The sequence below is a fragment of the Rhinoraja longicauda genome, chromosome 2 (genome assembly GCF_053455715.1).
Source record: "Rhinoraja longicauda isolate Sanriku21f chromosome 2, sRhiLon1.1, whole genome shotgun sequence".
NCBI classification, from domain to species: domain Eukaryota; kingdom Metazoa; phylum Chordata; class Chondrichthyes; order Rajiformes; family Arhynchobatidae; genus Rhinoraja; species Rhinoraja longicauda.
The window spans coordinates 27,147,715-27,161,215 of record NC_135954.1 but is presented as its reverse complement, the minus strand read 5'-3'; the positions used below and the strand labels follow the sequence as shown (position 1 = coordinate 27,161,215).

At 41.2% G+C, this 13,501-nt stretch overlaps 1 protein-coding gene across 1 annotated transcript in view; it reads left to right on the top strand.

Annotated features, from left to right (window-relative positions):
* Window positions 1-13,501, top strand: part of LOC144602980 (myosin-IIIa-like) — a 76,352-nt gene that overhangs the window by 61,723 nt on the left and 1,128 nt on the right. The window contains exon 6 of the mRNA XM_078416107.1: window positions 10,714-10,790. Within this exon, the coding sequence (XP_078272233.1) occupies window positions 10,714-10,790 (77 nt within the window). The remainder of the gene's footprint in view (window positions 1-10,713; window positions 10,791-13,501) is intronic.

Genomic DNA, 13,501 nt, shown 5'->3' with positions numbered 1-13,501 from the left:
AGTCCACATCTTGAACAATGGATACAGTAGATGAGGTTGGAGGAGCTGCAAGTGAACCTCTGCCTAACCTGAAAGGACTGTCAGCGTCACTGGATAGAGTCGAAGGAGGAGGTATAGCGACAGGTGTTGCATCTTCTGCGGTTGCAGGGGAAGGCATCTGGGGAGGGGGTGGTTTGGGTGTCAAGAGATGAGTTAACCAGGGAGTTGCGGAGGTAAGGGGCTCTGCGAAAGGCGGAAAGGGGTGGAGATAGGAAAATGTGGCTGCTAGTGGTGGGATCCTGTTGGAGGTGGCAGAAATTTTGAAGCATTATGTGTTGTATACGACAGCTGACGGGGTGAAAGGTAAGGCCTACGGGGACTATGTCTCTGTTGCCACTAGGGGGAGGGGGAGCAAGGGCTGAGCTGCGGGGTACCGAGGAGACATGAGTGAGGGCCTCGTCTATGATGGAAGAGGGGAACCCCCATTCCCTAAACAATGAGGACACCTCGGATGTTCTAGTATGGAACACCTCATCTTGGGCGCAGATGCCACGCAGATGGAGGAATTGGGAGTAGGGGATAGTGTTTTTGCAGGAAGCAGGGTGGGAAGAAGTGTAGTTGAGATTGTTGTGGGAGTCAGTGGGTTTGTAATAGATGTCAGTCAATCGTCTATTTCTTGTGATGGAGACTGTGAGATCAAGAAGGGGAGGGAGCTGTCAGAGATGGTCCAAGTAAATTTGAGTGCAGGATGAAAATTGTTGGTGAAGTTGATGATTGTGTGTCATGTACCCAGAATAGACCTGTCAATTTACATGGAAGGACCTGCCCTTTGATTGGTATATACAAAGCTGTATTGTCACAATTGATCCTCGCTGGCTAAGATTACACTGAAACAAAAATCTAGAAAATAAAATACTGCCAAGCCGTGCAGCTATTCTTGAAATCTACATTTAAAAGGAAATGCATGTTCTTTATTCAAGGGGACTGTCATCCAGAGATAATATGCACCCAATTAATTGGCTTTATTTTCAGAGCACTGCAACCTATTCCATTCTTTATACTTTACCGAGGGGAAATGCCATTGCAACAGGACATGGAAAGCTAATCAACAAAAGATAATCGTCGTTAAAGAATCTCTGAACTTGATAAAAAAAAACGTGTCCATGCTTGACTGATCAAACGCATTACATGCCTGAAAGCTCAAATTCCGCTTTGTATCGCTCAGTTACATCATTTTGCTGTACAACAGGAATTCAGTCAGAGCCCCGTGGAAATGTCAGTTAATGTTGCAGAATTTACAATACATAATCACAGACTCCATTTAAACAGTTGCTCGCAGATAGATTCCTGCGCGTTTCCGACGAGTATTTTAAATGGCACTTCATTCTGTCTAAGCTAACGGGGCGAGTGCGTGATTTATACTCCTTGTTTAAACCGTGAAATGGGAATCGTCACAACCTGTGTGTTTTTCATGATGTTTGAATGACAACTGTGTTGAGATTCCGCCGCTTTTGGCTTTCCTCGCTTTGTCATGTGAGCTTATCTCAGCTACATGTCTCTGATGACGCATGGGAGAGATGAGCACTGTGTATGAGCATTACATTTCTAAAATATACAATCATACGTTGCCAAATATGGAATTACTTCGCATTTGCATTATCATGTATTCAATATTACTCGGAATAAATCTGGTGGTCAGGCGTCAAAATTTGTGGATTCTTATATTTGTTTTAAGGTAAAAAGAATTAGATTTGCTTCATTTATTCGCACACTTTTCTGACTCAAAATGGGAAGGGAGGTGATTGTATGGCTGCTTTGTTGAACACTGGAACGTGCATTGCTGAATGCATGACAAGGGACACCAGGTGAATAATTTCTGATCCTTACATTTGCACTGAAAAATATTTAAATACAAACCCTGCATGCACATCTATCTACGAGAATATTGATGCACAACTCTTCTCTCCCAAAGCACACTGCCATTAATGCCAAGTGAACTAAACCAGCTGAGATATCATTCACAACAATAAAGATAAAAGTAAAACTGCTTTGAAAAGACTGTATTAGGACATATGTGGGTATATATCATCCTAATTCAAAATAGTGTGGAAAGGAAGGCTGGAAGTGCAAGGAAAGGACTGGAAAGTTTAATTATAAGGAGAGGCTGGATAGATTAAGACGTTTCTGCTTGTACGAAGGAGACTCGGAGGTGACTGCATGGAATTATGGAAATTCATGAGGGGATTTATAAGTTGAATAGCCTCAATCTTTTCCCACAAGTTAGTAGAGTCTAAGATTAGAGGGCGTAGGTTTAAGTTCAGAGGTAAAGGATTGATGATGTACCCGAGGGGAAACCTTTTCACCCAGACGGTGGTTTCTACATGGAACGGTAGTGGCAAGTACAATAATATACAAAATACACTTCGACAGGAACGGAATATAATAATCAGGGATGTCGCACCCTGGCCACTTCCTCTTCCTCCATCAGGTTAAAAGTGTGAAAACAAATGCCTCCAGATTTAGGGACGTACGGGTTTGTAGGTTAATTGTAAAAAGGTAGAAACGGTGGTTAGGAGAACTACCAGGTCTCTTGACTGCATTAGCCAGGGCATAGACCATAGGTCATCCCCAGCCTCCGAACACAAAGTGCTGGAGCAACTCAGCTGGTCAGGCAGCATCTCTGGAGAACATGGATAGATGACATTTCAGGTTGGGACCCTATTTCAGACTCTTGACTAATGTATAACCTATACTTTCGAATAAGCATTTGGGGAATATCCTGGCGAATCTTCCATTTGGGAAACTGATGGGATGGAATTCCCAGCTGCTGTAGGGCTGCAGGCAACAGTCCTTGACATCAGCAGGAATTTTGACACATCAACACCAGGACAAATATATTCCAGTTCACACATTTGTGTTCATTTAGCGAATCATATCCAGTGACATACACTATGGGCCAGCATCAGTGTCCTTTATGAAACAATCAATGGTCTTTAAAACAATATCTGCTATAAAATCTATAAAAGGATATTATTATTAGCCCAAGGGTCAGGCTAAATGTGTTAATATTAGCTTTATCATTAATAATAAACAGGGTGGCACAGTGACGCAGCAGTAGAGCTGCTGTCTTACAGCGCCAGAGACCCGAGTTTGATCCTGACTATGAGTGCTGTTTGTATGAAGTTTGTACGTTCTCCCCGTGACCTCCGTGGGTTTTCTCTGAGAGCTCTCGATTCCTCCCACACTCCAAAGAAGTACAGGTTTGCAGGTTGATTGGCTTGGTATAAATTGTAAATTGTCCCTAGTGTGTGTAGGATAGTGCTAGTGTGTGGGGATCGCTGGTAGGAGTGGACTCAGTGGGCCGGTTTCCGCGCTGAATCTCTAAACTAAATATTAAGAAAGGCAAAACGAGATTTTAAATGGCTTTCCAGACTACATATTCCTATGGTACGACCCATTTCTACTGTCATGTGGGAACTTGGTTGGAAGCCGGCTTACAGACGTGTGAACTGTTCGGGTTACAAAGAGTTTTCAGCGATGGAACTCTGCCGTAACATGGGGAGGACCTGTATAACAACAGGCCAGTTATGGTGCAACTTAGTTAGGCCGCAGGCAGAGTACCGGGTGCAGTTCTGGTTGCCACTCTGTGGAAAGGATGTGATTCCACTGGAGCTGATAGAGAGGAAATTCCCCTGGATGATGCTGAGGATTGAAATGAGGAGAAAGTTATTTGAATCTCTGGAATTCTGCACTCCTGAGTGCTAAGGATGTTAAGTATTAAGATGGATTGATTTTGAGACACTGTGCAAATTGGGCAGAAAAGTGGAGTTGAAATGGAGGATTAGTCGTACTGGTTTTCAATTGCAAAGTAGCCCAGAGGGGCCTTTTGTCCTGTTGCTGCTTCTTTTTCTTATTTTGTTATATTATTTCACTCCTACACCATCACAGAGGTGTTCAGTGTCTCGTGCAAATTCGCGAACACTGATTTTGCAAAAAGCAGACATTGAATGAGATAATTCACAGCAATGGCAGACACCACTAAACTAAGTTTATAAGCATGGTCACCAAGATTGCCCACTTTATCACCCAACAATTTATCGTAGAACTTATTGTATTTATTGTTTATTCTGAGCAGCACACATTAGGAATTTCAATAAACTAATCTAATCTGGATCGATCCCCCCATTGGCTGCTCATCCATGCCTTTGTTACATCTAGACTCTTAGTCAGAACTTCCAACATGTTCACGTTCTAACCTATAGCTCAATCAAATTTTGTCAACCTTATCCTGACATACCTGATCTCCCGGTTGCTAAACAATTTAACTCCCCCTCCCATTACCACACTGACCTTTCTGCCCTGGGCTTCCTCCACTGTCAGAGTGAGGCCCAGCACAATTTGGAGGAACAGCACCTCATATTTTGCTTGGGCAGCTTACACCCCAGCAGTATGAATATTGACTTCTCTAACTTCAAATAACTTTTGCTTTCCATCTCTCTCCATCCCTTCCCCTTCCTAGTTCTCTGACCAGTCTGACTGTGCTTCTGATTACATTTTTATATCTGTTTGTTTTGTTGTCACCTTCTCCGAGCTAACAATGATCTATTCTACATTTTCCTTGATCTCATCTCGTGATTTCTCATTTTCACACCTTACACTTCCTTATCTCTGTGCCTCCCTCTCCCCTGACCCAAAATGTCACCCATTCCTTCTATCGAGGGATGCTGCATGAGTTACTCCAACATTTTGTGTCTATCTTCGGTGTAAACCAGCATCTGCAGTTCCTTCCTGCACCTGACATAAACTATGTTGTTCACCCTTCACCCCGTGGCTCCCAGTCTTGCCACACTCCTCCCTACCTCTAATCTCCCACATCCCTGGAACCTCCAAGATGCCCGAGCTTTCCAAATCTGGCATCTTCGACATTCCACGTTTTTAGACACGGCAACACTTGTACGCTTTAAAATTCCTTTGTTAACTTGTTCAGTCTCCTTCTTTTAAAAACTGCTTTGCATCCTACTTTTTTGACCAAGCTGTTGTACTCCTTTCCTAATGGACCACAGTTCCCTCACCTGGACTCTCCCTTCTGTGGTACCGTCATGTTCATGTTCATACATACTCTGTCAGGATACAACGGCACTTTCTCACCTGCCCACAGCATCCTATAGTATTGCCTGTAAGCTCTCAGTGCCTCAGCTGGCACTGCAAGAAAGTCCTGCCCCTGAAATACTCCTGATATTATTTGTGAGCAGCAAAGTTGAAGCAAGTCTTTTGCCAGCTGTTAATGCTGTAATTGATTTTAATATTCTAGGCAGTTAGAGTTAAGTCTTTTTCTAAATAGAGAAAATTATAAAATATTAAAAGCAATATTAAAAGCAATATTTAAATCCATAAATTAGCATATTTTGCAAAGTTATCCATCTTAACCAAAACATTTTCTTAGAACATAGAGTACGGCACTGCAACAGGCCTTTCAGCCCACAATGTCTGTGCTGACCATGATGCCAAGATTAACTAATCTCAGCTGCCTGCACATAATCCATATCCCTCCATTCCCTGCATATCCATATATCTAACACTAAGCCTCTTGAATGTCACAATCAACAGGGCGGCACGGTAGCGCAGCGGTAGAGTTGCTGCTTTACAGCGAATGCAGCGCCGGAGACTCAGGTTCGATCCTGACTACGGGTGCTGCACTGTAAGGAGTTTGTACGTTCTTCCCGTGACCTGCGTGGGTTTTCTCCGAGATCTTCGGTTTCCTCCCACACTCCAAAGACGTACAGGTTTGTAGGTTAATTGGCTGGGTAAATGTAAAAATTGTCCCTAGTGGGTGTAGGATAGTGTTAATGTATGGGGATCGCTGGGCGGCACGGACTTGGAGGGCCGAAAAGGCCTGTTTCCGGCTGTATATATATGATATGATGATATCTGCCTCCACTACCACCGCTGGCAATGTGTTCCAGGCATCCACCACCCTCTGTCTTTGATGTTCATTTCGCAACATCTTTTTTTCATAGGTTTACTTTCGAGATACGGTGTAGAAACAGGTACTTCGGCCCACCGAGTCGCGCCGACCAGCAATCCCCACAGATTAACACTATCCTACACGCACTAGGGACAATTTACAATTTTACCAAGCCATTTAGCCTACAAACCTGATTGTCTTTGGAGTGTGGGAGGAAACCGGAGCTCCCGGAGAAAACCTACACACGTCACGTTGAGAACGTACAAGCTCCATACAGACAGCACCCATAGACAGGAGCGAACCTGGGTCTCCGGCATTGTAAGGCAGCAACTCTACCGCTGCGACTCCGTGCCGCCCATCTCTGATTCTTTCTTTTACTCTCGCAATTTATTTTGCCCAATCTGTCTCTGAGATGTTATTTTGTACATGCAAAGACGAAGATATGTAAGCTCTTGCTATTCTAATTAGAAAACCTTTTGACTACAACTGTGGTGTGAACCTTCTTAATTGCTGTATCCATCTTTACATATTTCTGGTATGCCTTTTCATTGATTAGAATTCAAAATCTTACATAACACAAAAATAATTTTGGACTTACATTCCTGCAACATCTGGTCTCATGTTCTGGATCAGGTGCAAAATGTTCCCCTTCTTGATGACCAGAATTGTGGATTGTGCATTTAATGTATACGCTTTACATAAATTTTCAAAAAATATTTCCCATCGAAACTGTAATGAAATTCAATTGCATTTTTTTTGGTACTTCCAGGTCTTCTGAGGGGAATTATGGAGGTTTTAATTAATTGATCTTTACATTAAAGTAAGATTAGGGTATCTGCTGTTTAAGAGGAACTCATAGATCAGTTGTTATGAAGGAACTGAGCTGAACAGAGTTAAAATGGGGTTATTGCTGATAAGGCCACCAACATTATTGATAACACTGTTTGACGGCACTGGGCCTGTACTCGCTGAAGTTTAGAAGAGTGAGGGGGGGGGACCTCATTGAAACGTACCAAATAGTGAAAGGCTTGGATAGAGTGAACGTGGAGAGGATGTTTCCGTTAGTGGGAGAGGATGTTTCCGCTAGTGGGACTAGAGGGCATGGCCTCAGAATTAAAGGACGTTCCTTTAGGAAGGAGATGAGGAGGAATTTCTTTAGTCAGAGGGTGATGAATCTGTGGAATTCTTTGCCACAGAAGGCTGTGGAGGCCAAGTCAAAGGGTAGTTTTAGGGCAGAGATAGATAGATTCTTGATTAGTATGGGTGTCGGGGTTAAGGGGAGAAGGCAGGAGAAGACGTACAGGTATGTAGGTTAATTGGCTGGGTAAATGTAAAAATTGTCCCTAGTGGGTGTAGGATAGTGTTAATGTACGGGGATCGCTGGGCGGCACGGACTTGGTGGGCCGAAAAGGCCTGTTTCCGGCTGTATGTATATGATATGATATGATATGATATGATAATGGGGTTCAGAGGAAGAGATAGATCAGCCATGATTTAATGGGCCGAATGGCCTAATTCTGCTCCTATCATTTATGACCAATGTTTAGCAGGACTTGTTCACGAATGGCTTCATTTATTCATGTAATGAATTTCTAGAAATCTAGTTATTATGTTTCATGAAATAAAATGAGAAATTTACCTAAAATGATGTTGAAAATTGCTGTCAAATTTGTAACAATAAAATCATTTTTTGTGGTTATTTTATGTGTTACAATGGGATATAGGCTTTGCAGAGCCTGTCTTTAATTTTAGTCAGCTTCCATATGCTGGATAATAAAGCCAGCTCTGCCGGGAATCTGTCCTCCACCTGCTTCCCCATTGGGAACACCTAACTCCTTCCTGTTGCCTGTTTTGGAAAATCACCATAACTGTACCTTTACAGCAGTCAGCTGATTCTCCAGTAGAAGAAACATATTGTGGTGTAATCTAACACATTGTTTCTTCAAGACACTGTTTGCTACGTATACCTTGTGACGCATGCACGCCTTCAGCACATCAGGAAACACCTCCAGTCTGAAGTTGGAAGCCATTTTGCGTTCCTCAGCTTTGGAAGATACAGAAGAAAATGGAATCCCTTGAAACGGAACAATGTTTTATTCTGCTATTGAAATCAACAACATGACACGGGAGGCCTTTGAAGAACTATTTGCAGGTAGGATGGAAAGATCCAAATGGGAAGCATTCCCTGTGGAAAAATAAGGTAGACTGTGGATTGAATTTCTTCTTTCTTGGTTTCATATCATTTCAAGGAATTCCATTTAAGGTGTTAGGGCCAAAGACCATTTACTTTATGATAAATTGCACACTTTATAGTGTTTGCATTTCTACAATTGTAGGAAATCAAAAATGAGGAAAATGATATTGATGCCCAACAGTATTCCATTACAGTATTATATCACAGTTTCATTGATGCTACAAACTATTCTTCTCTTGTATGATTTTGTTTGGACCTCTGTCATTTGCTGGGGCCATGTAGGAATGGCAATGGTATGAAAATCTTTGTCTGATTTTTAACAACTTATAACCATGTATCAGTCAATGTGAAAATCAGTTTCCGTAAGGTTTGCCTGGTTTCTTTGTGCATTTGGAAAACCTTTTTCACGTGTTGTTGAATATTTTGTTGATTGGAGGCATCATTCAGATAAACATATGAATTAAGGACAGGAACAAGCTTCTCAATCCCTGAGGACTGCTCCACAATTTAATAAGATCGTGGATAATAGGAATTTAATCTCATGAATCCCATTCTTGAAGGAGTGCACCCAGTAAATATGGCTTCCCCATTCCACTCCACCCCTTCTTGTATGTTTTATGCAGCAATATATTCGCTTTTGAGGGGGAAGGGCAGATTGGGATTGGTGTCCGACTGTTTTCATCAAAGCTGAAAGAAATTTGATGCTCTTAATATTAAAAGAATCCTGAATATGAAAACCTCAATATGATGTTCACTCGCAAGTACCAACTCCCAACGTTAGAGAGAATAGCATTTTTTTTAAACAATTTTTTTGTGATTCATGTGTGGGATGAAGTCAACACTGGCAAGGCTGCCATGATTGTTTATCACTTCTTGCCCAGACGTAAGTGAAGAGCCTGCTTCAGTGTAGGAGCTACTATGAGTCAAACGATGTGGAGGCCAAACCGAGTACTGATGGCAGGTTACCTTACTCATAGTGTACCCGTTTGACTTATACAATGAACTTACTTTTTGCAAGTCCTATCTTGTAATTACGCACTTGCTGCGTGATACATTATCATTTGACTTTTGCTCTCAACTGTGCCTGTGGTCTTCTGTTGCCAAATGAAATTTTGCTTTTACTTTTCCTTCTCTCCAAGAACAACTGCCTACGCTCAACATATCTCTCTACAAAGCCAGTACTAAGCCATCCAAAAGTTTCAATTTTCAGTTTGCACAAACAGTGTGGATATGAAATGTGCTTTATCGTAGACCTTTGTGAAACTTTGTCATAGATCTTTGTGAGTTGCGAAGCTGTGGAATTCTCTGCCTCAGAAGGCAGTGGAGGCCAATTCTCTGGATGCTTTCAAGAGAGTTAGATAGAGCTCTTAATGATAGCGGAGCCAGGGGATATGGGAAGAAGGCAGGAACGGGGTACTGATTGTGCATGATCAGCCATGATCACGGTGAATGGTGGTGCTGGCTCGAAGGGCCGAATGGCCTACTCCTGCACCTATTGCCTATTGCCTATTGTCTATTGTCTATTGTGTATTTTCAAACCACGTTGCAAACTCTCAAACGTATTGCTTTTGAAATCATATTCCACTCTACTTCAACTGCTTGCTGCAGGCACAACAACTCAGATTCATAGAGTGCAGCTTTACCAATTTCCATCAAGTATGATAAACACTTTTTTGTGGAAATTGGATTTGTTCCAGCATCAAGATGGAAGCATCATGCTTTTACCTGCATCCTTGATGCTGTGGGCATTTTGGTTGTCAGAATGGGCTTCAGATTCCTGGTTGTGGATATTGGCTCTGAGAAAGTAATATGATGACAATATGAGACATGCATGGAGATTTTATTTCTGAGCACACTGATGAAAAGAACACAATTCCATTTCTGCTGTTTTGCCCCCAGTAAATCGTGCATCACCCAGCAATGGAAATGTTCCTTCCTCTGACGGTGTTCGAGAAGGAAAGCATTTCTTGAATATGCCTTCCTTCTTTCTACAATGTTAAGAAAGTGTCCTTGGCATGGGCATAAAGTACGGCAATGCATTTTATACAAAGCTTTTGTGCCTTCGGAAGACGGAAAAAAATGGTCCTTTGTCTCTACTTCATGATAATCTAGCACCACGTTCTACTGATCACATTACGGCAGAAGATTTGTCAGAGAAAGGTTTATGCTGTTACTTAGGCTGGTGAGTCCAATATTGTTAACTCCTATTCACTAATTTACCAAATAATAATCCCAAGGCTAAGCGGAAAGCAAAATGATCATCAAAATTCATCCTCATTTTCTTTTAATAGTTTAATTTTCTTTTACGTGTTTCCTTAAAAGTTCTATAAACCATTGAATGCAGAGTATCGAGAAGCTAAAAGACTGCACATCCTGGAATTCTGAGACAAAGCCAGAAAATGCTGGAAATAATCTGTGGGGCAGACAGCATCTGTGGGGGGAGAAAAGCAGACTGACTGAGTATATACAGCATTTTATGTTTTCACTGCAAAGTGCAGGCCGAGAGTGTGTGTAATGCTGTTGGGCAACATGTCACCTACATTTCATGATGTTATTGGTCTAATTCCTGCATTAGGTGTTTCAGCTCAGTTAAGTAGCACTCGACTTCGTCGCAACACATCTGTTGGAACCCCTTTCTGGATGGCCCCAGAAGTAAGTAAGAAAACTCGGAGGACTGCCCTCATCAGCATCGTTACCCAAACCTTGAGTGCTGGCTTGCCTGAAATCGTATTCCTCTTTATTACTCTATTATGTTTTGTTTCCTGAATGTACTAGTTACAAGTTCGATTTATTTCTCTGACGAATAGAACTGCATTAGCAATACAAAATGGGGAGGCTTAGACATTCCCTTATGAGCATCGCTTAGTGCAATGAATATAGGTGCTGTCTAATGGCCCCTTCAGAACTAGATTACACAATAAAATATTGTGCTTGCCATGACCCAGTCTCTGATAAAAATGATGGAATTTTGAAGAAATGTGAGACAAGCAAGAATAGCAAAACATATTCGATTATTAATGATTGTAATGGAAGGTAGAATCCAACAATATCTTATTTCTGCCGTTTTTCAAGCCATCCAACTTTCTTGGAGAAGGAAAAAGGGTGACCTTTCTCTGGGACTTCACCCAGTAATCACGTTTTGTAACACTACTTCAAAGGTAGACAAAGTTAGTGCATTATCTTTTGTTTTGAAATAATGTACTTATGTGAAAAGTTTTGCAAATTGCCTGCTCTTTCTAGACACACCACTCACCATTAAATTTGTTAATTGCTTTAAAACAGTGGATCAATATCATAGTAGATGTAGAACGTAGAATAGTATAGCATGGGTTCAGGCCCTTCACAACAATGCTTGACCACATTGCTAACTTAACTTAATCCTACCTTCGTGCACATGCTCTATATCCCTGTGATTCCTTCCTGCTCTTGTGTCAGTCTAAATGCCTTTTAAATGTTGCTGAAATATTTGCTTCTGCTATCTCTGCTGGCAGTATGTTCCAGGCACCTACTATTCCCTGTTTCAAAGACTTCCCTCGTAAATCTCCTTTAAAGTTTCTCCCTCTCACTTTAAACTCGTTTCCTCTGGTATTTAACATTTCCCCACCCAGGGAAAAACATTCTGACTAGCTCCCCAATTCATCGTTTTTATATACTTTTTTCAGGTCATCCTCTCAGCCTCGGATGCCCCAGAGAAAACAAATTTGTCGAACCTTTCCTTATAGCTAATGCACTCCAATATGGACAACATCTTAGTGAACCTCTTCTGCACTCCCTTCAAAGTTTCCACATCTTTCCCATAATGTGGTGACTGGAACTGCACGAAATACTCCAAATGTGGTCTGACCAAAGTTTTATACAACTGCAACATGATTTCCCAATTTTTACTCAATGCCCTGACCATTGAAGGCAAACATGCCATGTGCCTTCTTTACCACCCTATCCTTTGTGTTACCACTTTCAGTGAACTATGGATTTACAACCCAAAATTACATCCTTTGAGGTTCTGCTGCGATGTAATATAATGTTTTCTCCATGGTTCTAGTGCTTTAGTTTAATTTATTGAGTTAAACTGGAGAAAGGAATCTGTAAAAGAGTCAAAGTGTGAGAGTAACTCAACAGGTCAGGCAGCATATTGTGGACGGAATGGATAGGTGATGTTTTGGGTCGAGACCCTTCTTCAGACTGGCTTCAGAAGTCAGTACTTTTACTTCAGGTGCAGGTCTCCCACTAAACTAGCTTCTAAAGTTTATCATCCTCGCAGTAAAACTGTTTACAAGAAAATTCAAACAGAGAAGCTGAAATTAATTTGTTTTCCTATGTCAAAAGCAGACCACATTATTAAATCTAATTCATTTCAGATGCTTCTATTTCTTTCCTCAAACAACATTCAAGTAATTTAGCAAAACAGTAGGAGCACAGTTCTGCTTAGAATCAAAATTTACCCAAGCTTTTTCAGACCTCACAGTTCAGGTTCCATGCAAAATTCCTAACCAGTAAACAGAATTTGCATCAAATATACTGGATCCCTCTGTCAATATCTCTTACAATATTGCCCACAGGTTTTTAATCAACAAACATTGCAACAATAACAGGTAGAAACCAAATCTACTAATTAAAGGCTGTTATTTTTTTTACGTCAGTTTTAAATTAACTAGTATTTAGATGTAAATCTAAAATGTTACCCATATTTATAATGCAGCTGGTAATACTCAGCTGAAGAGACATGTGCCAATTCCACTCAGAATCCTAGGGCTTAATGAAATATGAAAATAAGGAAGAAATGCATTTCCTGGATTAATCCTTAATGAAGTTCATTTGAAGCAGGAGGGAGGAGCCAAACGTATGTCATGAGCACAAAACCAAATCTATGAAACTCTGGGCTAGAATTCCTACCACATAATTCCAAAACAAAATGCTTTGCAATTGAAATTGGGGCACCTCACAGAACAGGAACGTTGCCCACAAACCTGGGTGCATTAGTGTCTGTTAACAAATCCACCGCTCTGCGTTTTCTGATGGGACTTCTGTTCCCCTTCTCATCTACGTTCCAGTAAAACTCATTGAAGTGACATTTACAAAAGTGCAATTTGAAAACTTGTCTGCAGTGCGAATCAGTAAATGGATCAGTAAAACAACTGTTCTTATTTACCCATGAACCCCATTTCCCCAAAACTATACTATTTAAAGCACAACATTCACATGTCCTCACTGAGATCCACGATCTCCTACAAGCCTAAATATAGTCACATATGTATGTTTCTCCATTGAAATCTGGATTAAGATCACCTCAGCATCGTAGCTTCAGGGATATTCTAGATTCGTGCTGATATCAAACAACATTCCACAGTTTTCTGGTCACCGTT